The sequence below is a fragment of the Neodiprion pinetum genome, chromosome 5, assembly GCF_021155775.2.
Source record: "Neodiprion pinetum isolate iyNeoPine1 chromosome 5, iyNeoPine1.2, whole genome shotgun sequence".
In the NCBI taxonomy this organism is placed as follows: Eukaryota; Metazoa; Arthropoda; class Insecta; order Hymenoptera; family Diprionidae; genus Neodiprion; species Neodiprion pinetum.
In genome coordinates, this window is record NC_060236.1 from 7,996,178 (window position 1) to 8,009,525 (window position 13,348).

The window sequence follows — 13,348 nt, forward strand, 5'->3', positions numbered from 1 at the left end:
ATCTTGGTACCGGCCGCACTTGACCCATATCTTATTATTCGTTCAGCGTCCGGATGTGTTATAACTCTTAATACCGGCAGACGAGGTTGTGGTGTTTATGTATGTACCTTTCAAACGATAAGCCTTAAGCCATAAAAACGGCGGCTGCGACCGAAGAGTGTTGAGCCAAGTTAAAGCATTGTGCCGCAGATCGGTCGCCGGATAAACCGGACGTCCTTTCGTTTATTTCCTTTCTGTGTGAGTGTATAGCTTCCGCAAAAATCGCCAACCACGGGAAGGGGTCATACTTGACCGGTATACGAGAAGGTCACGACCTCATCGAGGTCTTTAAAGGTTCGCCGGCAGGCCGATCACTCATAGCTGACGAATGTCGCTCACGCGCAGGCGCATAAACCCAGCAACGCTGCATGTCCGACAGAAGCGAAAGTATTTAAAGGAGGGAGCGAGCCTTGCAGAAGGCTACTAGTTTGTGAACAGGCATAAGCTCAGTGTGGTCCGCTCTGGTGCCTGAAAGAGCATCCAGAGAGCTTCAAGATCGGCTCTTAAAAAGCTCTTTAGGAAATCATCCTCTCCCCGCAGCAATTGCCGAACAATTGAATTTACACGAGTTGTTCAGTTTCAGTGGAACTTAGTGCCGCACATTTCACGTCTGTCTGGGCTGTGCATAAAAGTGCCATATACCTTAGCCGTTAACTAAGAAAATCGTTGTTTTTTTTTGTTGTTGGTTAGTTTTGCTCTTCTTTCGTTTATTATATATATTTTTTTTGTTTTTTTATTGGAGAGGAAATTTCTTGCCAGTATTAAATTTAATCTCACAGCCAATATATTACAAACGGTGAGAAATGAATATTTTTTTATCGCAATAAGGATAACAATAGATGCGGGCTTAACCGAGACTGATGAATCTATAATCTTTGAAAATTTTGAAAATTCATTTCTCAAGACAAATGGGAATAATTTTCTAGTTCTTATTGTAGACGATGAGTCGTGCGGAACGCGGTGCTAACTGACGCACAGAAAGCTCAAATATATATTCGAAAGGTAAATATTGGCGAACGGAAAGAGTTTTGTTACCATCGTTGAGTATTTCGAGGTATAAAAATATTTATTATAATGGAGGAAGTAATCGAAGTGCAAGTTGAAAAAAACGACCAAGTTGGCAGCTTGACGTTTTCTCCACCACCGATGAAGAAGTCCGATACCAAGGACAGCATTTCCTCGATCGACAGCGACGTCAGTTTGTCGTTCGATCGGAGAGGATCGAAAGGAGAGGAGGCGGATTTTTCGGACAGCGGAAGCTCCGACTGCGACCGGAAGACTTCAACGAGCAGTAAGAAGCAAAAAACCAGTGACCAGGACTCAGGAGCAGATTGTTTGGAAGACGTCGTGCCCAGCGAGTTGGACGTTCCGGTAGTCGCGAAGTCTAAACCCAGTCCAAAAGATACCGAAGAAGATTTCTCACCACCTAGCGACGATTTGGCTGACAAAATATGCGCTCAGGTAGAGTTTTACTTCTCGGATGAGAATATAGTGAAGGACGCCTTCCTGCTGAAGCACGTTAAACGAAACAAGGAGGGATTCGTTTCCCTGAAACTCATCTCCAGCTTCAAGCGAGTGAAACACCTTAGCAGAGACTGGAGAGTCGTTGGCGCGGCTTTGGCCAGGTCAAAAAAATTAGAGGTCAATGAACTTGGGACAAAGCTGAGAAGGCTGGACCCTCTGCCAGTCTACGACCAGACGACACCGTCCAGGACGATATTGGCGGCCAGATTACCGGTCGATAAACTGTCGGTGGAAAGCGTAGCTGAGATATTTGGTTCCTGCGGGGAAATAGCGTTGATCAGAGTGCTCAGACCGGGACATCCGGCACCCGCGGAAGTCAGGCAGGCCATTTCCAAAAGGCAAGAATTGGCAACGAGCGAGGAATGCGCGTTGGTCGAATTCACGGACTCGGCATCGGCCAGAACTGCTCAGCAAATGAGTCTCGGGGATATGAGAGTTTACGAACTTCAGCAGTCGGCGGAAAAGAAGCGGAAACAACAGCCTGGCAAGAAAAACGCTGTCACGAGAATCTCTAGGGAAGAGATTTACAATTCTTCAAGCTGTGCGAGCGGCTCTGAGGCCGAAGACGGCAGGTCGAGACACAGACGACCGGTTCATGGACATCCAATTTATCCCATGGCTGTTTATCCTGGGCAACCGTACCAAGGTACCGTTTGTTTACTGAGGAATAAATGTCATTTCACGGTTTTCAATTCTAGAAAGTAGACCTGACCTATAGACAAAATCAAATATTCCCCGTTTCCTGCGATCACATATTATATTATTGTAATTGTATAAATAGCACATGATCTCAACTAATACTATTTAATTTTGATTACAATTAGACTTTTGTACAATGGAATAAACTTACACAATTTTAATATTTAATAGCTGAAGCTGTAACTAGATTATTTATCATTGCTATAAACTTGATGAGTTAAAGAAGCACGTTATAGGTATAACAGTTTTAAAGGTTTGATCTCAGGACTGTCGACTGTTGACGTTGTGTAAAAATTAATTGACTACCGATGTTACATTGTCGAAACGTGTGATATTAAAGAACGAATAAAAATTGTCTACATCGCTTTTCAGGTCCTCCTTCGCCAGAGTCTTGGTTGTCAAGAAGATTATCCGCTTGTTCGATGTCCGGTTCAGACACCGGCTACATCCTGCGTCGTCTCTCTTCCTGTTCGGGTTCAGGATCGGACAGCAGTAGTTTTGGACGAAGATACTCGAGCTGTTCATCCAGTTCGGAAGCCGGCTACCATCATCAGATTTACGCGCCTGCGACAGCCGGTTACTTTCCTCAAAATCGACGTTTCTCCTGCTGTTCCGGTTCGGGATCAGACTGTGCGACCGGATTCAACCCTTCCAGGAGAGGTTCCTCCGACTGTGGGCCATTTTTGCGAAGGCTATCCGCCTGCAGCCGAGATTCTGGCTTTGACAATGGAGCGCGAAGACTGTCAGCCTGCTCTTCCGGATCCGATGCCTCTTTCGGCAGATCCAGAAGCAATAGTGGCGGTGCCGGAGTAAACCATCTTCCCGATAATATTACCAGAATGCCTTCCGGCCCCGACGGTACTCGAGGCTTTGGCAGACCGCCGCGGATGAATATGATGATGAATCCCATGACCCCCCTAATGGCAGCCCCCATCGGGCCGTGTTAAATTTTTTTCATTAATTCCTGTTACACGATCCATGTTATTTTATATTGTTGTTGCGCATATAGCAGACGTTGTTTCCAACAATTGAAAGAGAATTTATCACGTGGAACCCCGATTGTCAGAATAGAATTTAAGAAGTCAGTAGATTTTCACCGCATATTTACTGTTTAGTATTATCGTGTAAGTACCTACGTTTAACACCGGCATCGTGTAATTTATTTTGCTCTTATTATTTCAGCAAAATTTTCTTCTTTTTGTTGCGTTTTTTTTTTATTTTTTATTTATTTTTATTTATTCTTTTGTTACTTAATATGTATATTAGATATTAATTAATTATAATCGTACTATAAGTCAGATACGCTGTTTTCGTGATGTTATTCTCGCGCAATAATGTAATATTTGGTTCAGCGAATTGTGTAAGGATCTGTTTATGTACATAGTATATACGCGTGGCATTTGCATGTGTATTTGTATACCCGTATAGTTTCTTTAGTGAAAAGGAAATGGGTAATAAAATGATGTTTGAATAATATTCCGCTATTCTAATACGGTATTTAATTATTTCACTGGTGAGTCACGTCTTAATGTACAATATATATCATATCGCCCGCCTCCGTGACTTTAGTACATATTTCGGGTAGGTTACGACTGCCTGCGTCTAACTATTATTAGGAAGAAATACACCTGGTACTTTCAAATTCGGAACGATGCAATATCCTTCCAGAACTAATATTCTTGTTAATCAGATTATTATCGTGTAGTTCACAATGCAGGGAAAATATTACGTGTATCTTACATTCAGTAATCCGATTAGTAAAAAGCGCAGTTACGCAATGTATAGGTATAGTCCCCTCATTTCATTTTGCGTATAATATTTTCCCTGCATTTTGGTCGGAACTTGATTTGTTCATTTGATTTACCAATTGCAGTAGCTAGCTATTCTTTAGATTGGCTGGAAACTCTAAGGTTTTTGGAATCGTGCATTTTCATCTGAACTTAGGTAGATAATCAAGTTATAGTGTCTACGTGCAGTTAGTAACTGTCAAAGAACACTTCAAAGAAATGGTATAACCCAATTCGTGTCCACACTTGGAGGTAATCTTTACTATGATGTCGAAGCATAGCTAATCGAGTTAACAGTGTCGACCTTCCGTTAATTATTACAGTTGAATACATCGGCAGCAACTTCACACAGATGAACCTGAAAACGTTGTAGTTATAAATTGTTCCTTGCATTTGCATTATTTTCAGAAAATAAATTCATAATGCAAATGAATCTCATAGACTTGCGTGCTATGAATGAAAAATAAAATGTGTAGAGCAAGTAGGATACCAAAAGAAACAACAATACGTGGCAGTACAAAACGCCCTAGAATAGGCAACCTGACGTACAAACACTGCACAATCAGTATTTTTTGCTTCGAATTCTTCTCGACGCGTAATGGTGCTGACATTACATATTGGACAAATGCATTACAAGAACGGTGGTTAAACGTATGTATAATTCATGTGTATGAATAAATGTGCAAGGAACAAATTACTAGTTGAGAAATAGGTTGTATCAGTTAATAGCGACAGACTGCGTCGGGTTTGTGAAGCATGTCAAATCGGTTTGCGCCAGTAGCGTTTACCAATCGATATTCACAGCGAGATGGGGATAGCTGCTATGTTCGCGAGCTACGTGGATCGGGATTGGAAGCCAACTTCGGACAGCGGCGTACTATACCGAAGAAATTTTAATATTTAGGTTAAATGGTGTTTACATATCGGCTCCACTGTGAAATGCTAGTGTTTAGATTGACGTTGAGTGAAATGTGAGGTCTGCACGCAAGTCGGTGGCAGTCGGAAAATCATGTTTTTTCCGATAGGATGGCCAAGGGTATTGAACATACCTGAAACCGAGAAAATACGCGCTGTCGTTTGCAACAGGGATAAAATATTGTTCGCAATTCTAACGGATGACGTGGTTGCCATCTGGTATTGTAAGGTATGTAATTTCATATTTAGAAACAAAATCTACCTGTTGAAAATTTATCCGAACTCTTAGCTGTAACAGTTGAACCAACTTTCGTGTTATTCTATTTTCAAGTGTTATAACCTTCTGTTATCAACCCCTATTCTCTTTACTCTTATTTGTGACATTTATTTTCCAATGTTGTTGTCAATTCCCGTGGTTGGAAATCATCATTGACAATGCTAGTGCTTGCGCCTTGAAACATTTGCTCAATTCATCAATGCTCTTTCTACTTGCCTCGCGAAAAATTATTTGATTGTTGTACTTAATTATTGTTATATCGATATGATCAAATGTTGTCTGACAACATTTTGTGATCCATCATAAAAATATATGCAAATTGCAATCCTTGTTTGTAACATTTCAGCCATGTGTGCCAATTGTGTTTGTAAGGCGTCCACAAGATTCTATAATAAAATACGGGGAGAATATATTAGTCCAATGGCGTCCAGATTCAAGTATGCTGGTCATCGGGGTGAGTTATTTACCTGTAGTAGGAAAAATTGTTAATTATTTGATAAACTTTGTCGGTATTTTTGAGTTGAAAGATGTGTGTTAATATTCCACATGAGAATATAATCTGGATTTAGAGATGTGATACTTATTTACTACCATTATTTTTTGCAGACATCGGACAGCTACCTTTTATTTTATCGGTTGACAGAGTACAGAGTCGAGGGAAGAGGACTTTATGAGCAGAAAGACTCGCCTGTTAGTAGTTTAAGACGTGACAGTGCCGAATTATTCATCAAGGAGGTGATCCCACCAATTGTTTTGACTCTGGTAGGTACAATCTAAAATGAAAAACCATAACTGTGAGGAATATATTGCAAGGAAAACAATTTGAAACTTTGGGCAAAAAGCCTTTGCTTTCTCATATTTTTTAATGTTGGCAACAAAACTTTGTATCTAATTTGATTATCATCTTCTCACATATTTCCGTATCTTCTTGCTGCCAACTGTTGGATTGTTGAATAAGTACAAAAATTTACTGCATATCCAAAACATATATTGTGTTGTAGGAAAAGTCGGTATGGGTTGATGGTGGAATCAGTTCATTAGTCTGCATCAGGGATGAATTAATGTTAGCAACACAGACGAGTCACGTAATTCGCTACAAGTGGGATGGAAGTGTGAATCGTGATTATTCTCTCGATTTGCGTAGAATTCCATTTAGTGTCGACCAACAAGTGTCCACGTTAGCTGTGCCCATTACTGAAAATAATGTCTATGTTTCGGATATTGAATATTCGCCTTTAGTCGGAGGTTTCGCCGTCACACTAAGCAATGGAAAAGCGGCATTTCTCACTGCTCAGTCGTTGAAATTTGATCCCAACGTAAGTCAGCATTTCTGTAAATATTCCTAAGATTGGTTATAATTCTTTGCAGTCGTTTCACACTTAGAAACGCCCTGTAAACCTTTTAGAAGATACAACTTTCTTTCCTTTTATGTATAACATAAAGTTAATATTCCAGCAAGTCCAGGGCATATGGGCCAGAGATTTGGATGACGCGACTTGTGCTGCTGTTAATCATAAATATCGGCTTATTGCTGTTGGTAGACAAAAGTTAGTATATCCTATTCTCAATGAAAGACTGCAGTTACCAGTTTATTTTATGAACTTCCTCCCAAGTACCTATTTTTATTAAATTAATCTTTTACTTGTAGTTCTCAAGGTGTGGTGTACTACGTCGATGAAACTACTGGTGGCTTGGAGGTTTCCCACACTCTAAGCCTTTTGTCTAAAGATTATCCCGGCACACCAGGATCTGTCAAGTGTTTAAAATGGACTCCAGATGGTTGTGCAATTGCTTTAGCCTGGGAAGGAGGTGGATTAGCAATATGGAGTACATTCGGCGCACTGTTACTTTGCACTTTGAAATGGGATTACGGATTGAGAGTAGACTTAATGAGAGACAATCCACTACACATCCATGCAGTGGTAACGATGTTACACAAACTCATTTTCATTTTTCTGAAACAAATTCAGTTGCGGTTTTATAGCATTCATTCGCACACATGCCTTCTTTATTTAAAAGTGATCAATCTTTATTACTGATATTCAGGAATGGTCGGCAGAAGGTTACCAATTATGGATGCTTCAAGAGTCACCTGAGCCAACATTGTCTGAAGAAACTGGTGACCAAAATTTTAGTCGAAAACGGTTCCTTGTTCAGTTGGATTTTGTAAAGAGTCCTTTAACCGTAAATCCATGCATGGTAAGTAGAATGACCCAAAACTTCACCCATGAAAGTAAATTTCAGTGATTAACTTGTAATTCCCTAAATTTTCGTTTTCTGCAAATGACTCTCATATTTCTCGTCCTTATTTATTTTCCATGGAATATTTTAGAAAATATTCAGTGTCAGTTGTGTTTCAGAGTCACCATGGGCATTTATATCTGCAAGGTGAGGATCGTTTGTATTTAAATTTAGGTGGCGGAGGGGTATCGACGAGTAGCAGTGTACTGTATCCCTCAAACGAATCACCGTTAGATATTTCAAATCAGGCACTTGCCGGGTGTAAACAGTGGCTAGTTGTTCCCATACCAAGTGCGTACAGTGGCTCGAACTGGCCGATTCGGGTGTGTATCTTAACAGAAACTCCTCAATAATTCTACAAAGTTTTGGCATAATGTTTACTTCCTGTCTCACGATTTCCAGTATACTGCCATAGATGAAAAAGGGCTTAGTATAGCAGTAGCCGGTCGTGCGGGCTTGGCACATTATTCTTTACCACCCAGAAAGTGGAAACTTTTTGGTAACGAAACACAGGAGCGTGATTTCATTGTCACTGGAGGCTTGTTATGGTATCGAGGTCATCTAATTGCCGGAAGTTACTCATTGCTGGAGGATAAAGATGAGATCAGAATCTATCCCAGAGACACGCGATTAGATAATAGTTATGCAAAAAACATCAAAATGCCTGCTCAGGTTTTATTGCTGAACACATTAAAAGAAAGATTACTCACGTTTTGTGCCAATGGACAAGTCAGTATTTACGATATGGTGCTAGAAGGTGATGAAGGTGAGTTATCAAGTCTGCAACTCCACTCATTTTATCAAGAGAATGAAACTTACAATACTGACTTATTTCTATTCACAGGTACAAGTGGTATAGAGCTTACAAGAATACAGACTGTAGATATTAGCGGTCTATGTGTTCATCCAGCGTGCGTTGTGAGCGCTACGTTAACTACGATTCGAGCGGAAACAGCTGGTAGTCATCCGCATCCTGAAAGTCTATTACTAAATGTCTCTGGACGATTACTGATGGTTCAGCGCGATCACTGCAATGATAATTCTGAAGTGGTAAGACTAAAGTAACTTATTATAATACTAGGATATTACCTCGTGGTTCTGGTTTAAATTTGCTGTTTAAGATTTAATTTTGCTGTTTAATCACTAATAAGTTCAGTCATCGAGTCTAGCTTCAATATTTGACTCAGTTTATTTTCAGCTGTACGCTTGTAGTGCGCCAACAGTACTTGCTTCATGTGTTGAAAATGTTTGGGTTCCTTGGAGATCACGACGAGATAAACCTCATTTGACCGAAGCATTGTGGCTGTTCTGTGGAGCTCATGGTATGAGAGTTTGGCTTCCTCTATTTCCAAGGAATCACCAAGAGAAGGCACACACATTTATGAGTAAAAGAATAATGTTGCTTTTTCATTTGAGAATATATCCAATGGCTATACTTTTTGAAGATGCAATTTTACTTGGGGCTGAAAATGATACTGTTTTATACACATCGGATACAAACTCACCGTTCTCTCTGCCTTTCAGTGTATTGGAGTTAACGGTAATTGTTGATTTTATAGTTAATTTACCATACGCATGAAACATTATCTTGTTATAATTTTGATCTCTAAACTGTGCTGTCTTTTTCTAGAGTCAAGTCTACTTACATCAGATACTACGTCAATTAATTTGTCGGAATTTGGGGTACCATGCATGGGAGATTGCGCGGTCGTGTTCAGCTCTACCATATTTTCCTCATTCCTTAGAACTTCTGTTACACGAGGTTTTAGAAGAAGAAGCCACCAGCAAGGAACCAATTCCTGATGCTCAATTACCCTCCATTGTTGAATTTATACGTGAATTTCCTGGTGTCTGGGCTCGTGCAGTTGTTCAATGTGCCAGAAAAACGGAAATAGCACTTTGGCCGTATCTGTTCTCCGTAGCTGGACCACCTAAGAAATTACTTCAAGACTGTCTCCAAAGACAACAGCTTGATACTGCTGCTAGTTATTTGATAATTCTACAAAATTTGGAACCCTCCTCAGTGAGCAGGCAACATGCAACTCTTTTACTTGATGCTGCTTTAGAACAGGGAAGGTGGGAACTCTCCAAAGATTTAGTACGATTCCTCAGAGCGATTGGTGAGTGATGAGCTGGAAATTTAGTTTAAGACAAGATTCACTGCAATCTAATTAATCTTTGATATTAAGTAATAGCAATTGTTATCTTTAATTAACGAGTAAAATTAAAACCAGATCCGAACGACGTGGAATCGCCCCGTACATCATGGGGCGGGACAGGCAAACTTGGCGGACCACCGCAAACTCCTTCTGTATCTCCTCATGAAGAAGATCTGTCATTTGTCTTGGGTACTATGCAAGTATCGAGGAGTAGAAGTTACAGCACTACTACAACTCCTAAAGTTCAGATTGAAACAACGACTAAGGATGTAGCCCCATCTTCCGTTTTGGAGAAGACCAGAAATGTAGTAATGAGGCGAAAGAAGTCTGTCCCAACTGCCAAGTCTGAGAAAACTGAAAATAAGTAAGTAGTCTGTAACAGTTACTTATAACTACAAAACTATTGAGATGTAAACATATATTTGTGAAATCTATGAGCATTATTATCCTTGTGTTCTTTTGTTCAATTGACAGAGAGGGATCAGCAGAAGAATTTTTTATTGACGTTATTCTGCAGCGACATGCAAGGCGATTATTAACTGCCAGACGACTTGCAGATCTAGGAAGATTTGCTGCACGACTTGATTTTCATCTAGTTACCTGGTTTGCACGCGAACGTGACCGAGCTGCCAAAATTGATGACTATATTAGTGCCCTGAAGACAGTTCATGAAGATTTTGGATTCCCTTATCCTGTGCTGTCGTTACCAATGTTACAGAAAATCAGGCGTGCTAGTATCACTTCTTTGAGATCGATGAGATCTATTAGTATAGAACATCCCGATGAAAATGAATTAAAACCGAACTTTGCTGTTGATTTACCTGACAGTGGATACACTAGTTTACCAGGAGGCAGGCCTCCATATACAAGTTTAATATCTCCTGTTGCTAGTTTGGAATCACAGTTTCCAGCCGTCGAAGCGAAACTTGCACCGCACATGTTGCAAGGTAACTAATTGGTTTTTACATGAGAGTTTGTTAACATCGGATGATGCTTATCACTTTTCTAGTATCAACAGGTGAATTTACTTTCTCATTTTTAGATGAAAGCAGTGTTTTAAGCGATTCCAGTACAGTTTGGAGGGAGGACGTTGAATCAATTGTAGGAAATGGTATTGGTCCAGTTTGCTGGGAGGCAGAGCCAGTCGAACCAACTGACATACATGTCTCTGCATCCTGTGGTTCTACGAGTCGTGGAGAGGTACAGTTGAGATACCTTCTGCAGCTCTTTTTGGAAGGCGGCTGTTTGGGCTGGGCTACTGTATTGGCTACCGTTCTCAGAGATTCACCAGCTATGGCGAGAATTGTTAGAGCTGCAAATGCTCCATCGCAGACTTTAGATTCAGTCATAAATTTACGTGACGGGCTGATAGCACTAACAAGGTGGTCAAATACTGAATGGTGAGCTGATATAAATTAATTAGTTACATGAGAAACTTTTGTCTACTCAGGTTAGGTTAGGTCATTTAAAAAAAATATTTGAAGCAAATTAGAGTGTCTGAACAATTTAAACAAACTAAAAAATCGTGACGTATGCAATAATTGTCTTTTTAGCTTGGGATACAAACCATTCATGCTTGGCATTCAAGTACACCTGACTATGTTGAATCGCTTAATATCAACAAAGCAGCAACCGGAACAGGAGCAAATTCCAGAAAGTCCATCTCCAAGCCCTGCCCCTTCGTCAGGTAGTAATCCCCGCGGAACAATTTCACGATCGAGACATTCCTCAATTAGTCATACATCAACAACTGCACCGCTAGAAGAGGAGACATCCCACGATTCCTCATTAACTATGGAAGCTGATTTGCGTGGAAGCCTTAACAACGTTAATGTAGTGGAAAGCAATAATATTCAATCAGGGTGCATCATCTCTTAGTGTGTGAAACATAATTTTCTATATGTGTAGTGTTACACGTGAAATTAATTGTTAAAACGATTCGCCATCCGATTACAACCTGTTTGTTACCGTTTTATTGTTAGATTACAGGTTAGACAATGGGAATCAGTTGAGAATGGATATGCTTGCGTGCGATGTATTCAGAAATGTAGATGATTTACGTTATACACAAACCCGTAGATAAAATATGTCTGATAGAAGATAAAAGTTGACTGATCAGTCACGAAATGGTAACACTGTTGACTGTATTTGAAACGTCCGTAATGATGTACGTGCATCAGTAATATTCCCCCATAATCAAAAATCGCACTTTTATGTATGTATTGTGCACTTAATGATCGTTGATAATTACTCGTTAGTAGAAGCATTTTTCGACTAGATAACATTTTTGTAATTGGTGAGGGTTTGAATATTCTTTCCAAGCAGCACGATAGCAATAGCAAATTACTCAAGTATATGAACTACTTGACAGCTCAATGATATTTCAATTTGAAATTATCAAGTTATCACTTCTTTGCCAAAGCTCAACGGAATCAGTCTGTGTTAGGCAACGAAAGCAAGTTGAAATGTGCAATTAATCTTCACTGATATCTAGCGTGGAATGAGAGAAGAAATACGGAGATATGTTCAGTCGTATTCTTCTATCGTATTGTTTGACTCTCTTACTTTTCAATTGGTAATTTAGAGTCGAAATGTTATTATACTAATAGGATAATACTCGTTAATATTAGACCCTCTTAACTTTGTGGATTGCGTGGTGAGAAACAGATTTGCTATTCTTGCGAAATAATGCTATTTTTATTGACAATTTGTACGCTCCCAGTGAAAATAGTCTTGCTTTGCGAGTGGTAATTTCGATCTGCTTGTCAAAGATAGTAGCAGATCTATAATGTAAGATTTATTCTGATTTTTTATCACTTATGATGTATGATATTATTAATAACAATTCATTACTTTTATCTCTACGAATGAATCTTATTATGAGAGTAAGAAAGGTGGTACAACTTTTTCTTGTGGCAAATCAAAACTGGCGTCACAAAATTGCTAGTGAGCAATCTGCTTGACAGAATTGCTGGAGTTCAGTACTGAAATAATTTGAAAGTTCCGCACTTCATTGAAGGACTGTAAAAAAACTGGAAATAGAATGTATAATAAATTATTCAATCTGTAGTGATGCAACGATACAGGAATCAGTCTAATAGCAATCTTTCAAATATTCGATATTCGTACATAAGTATAGCCTGTTCAAAACGATGACAGGCAGAAGTAGGAGGATTAGCAAATGATATTCACATCTGTGGTTTTTACACAGTACAGGTGAAGGTAACGATGTCAATAACTGGAGTTCAAGTATCTCGTGCATAACGAAGTGAGAAGAGTCCATTCAGTTCGAGAAGGCTAAAAATAATTAGAAGTCAATAAGTTACCTTTATACATATATATTGTAAAATATTATTTCGTAAATATATATTATATTTTCTCATAATTTTATTCTGTTACTCTGAGCATAACTGTGACGAACTTTACGGTCTGTATTATATAAGTGGATTTCGCTAAGTATTGTAGGTATCCTTAACATTCCCCTTAACAAGATGGAAAAAATGATTGAATCCGAAAATTGGACAGATTTACCGCTTTACTTATTCGCTCTAAGATTTCAGGACCGTGGGGTTTGGCTACCACCCCTAAAACAATCCGGGCAGCCGGGGGGGGGGGGGGGGGGGGGGACTAAAGGCCCAAGGGGCATTCGGGTCCGGCAGTCGACCCTAGGATTCAACCGACAAACGCCAGTCGATGGAAGTCCCGTT

General features: G+C 39.7%; 2 protein-coding genes across 2 annotated transcripts; both read left to right on the forward strand.

Annotated features, from left to right (window-relative positions):
* Achl (La ribonucleoprotein translational regulator Achilles) lies at positions 1–3,738 on the forward strand. The gene is made up of 2 exons (XM_046626829.2): positions 1–2,209; positions 2,635–3,738. Exons 1-2 carry the CDS (start codon positions 1,114–1,116, stop codon positions 3,207–3,209), a joined length of 1,671 nt encoding a protein of 556 aa, XP_046482785.1. The 5' UTR covers positions 1–1,113; the 3' UTR covers positions 3,210–3,738.
* Positions 3,739–4,889: 1,151 nt separating this feature from the next.
* Rich (guanine nucleotide exchange factor subunit Rich) lies at positions 4,890–13,026 on the forward strand. Its single transcript, XM_046626346.2, has 16 exons — positions 4,890–5,193; positions 5,588–5,695; positions 5,848–6,003; positions 6,243–6,557; positions 6,697–6,788; positions 6,890–7,163; positions 7,288–7,440; positions 7,602–7,805; positions 7,885–8,248; positions 8,327–8,532; positions 8,681–9,022; positions 9,113–9,602; positions 9,717–10,005; positions 10,116–10,588; positions 10,684–11,041; positions 11,195–13,026. Exons 1-16 carry the CDS (start codon positions 5,059–5,061, stop codon positions 11,517–11,519), a joined length of 4,284 nt encoding a protein of 1,427 aa, XP_046482302.1. The 5' UTR covers positions 4,890–5,058; the 3' UTR covers positions 11,520–13,026.
* Positions 13,027–13,348: the final 322 nt, after the last annotated feature.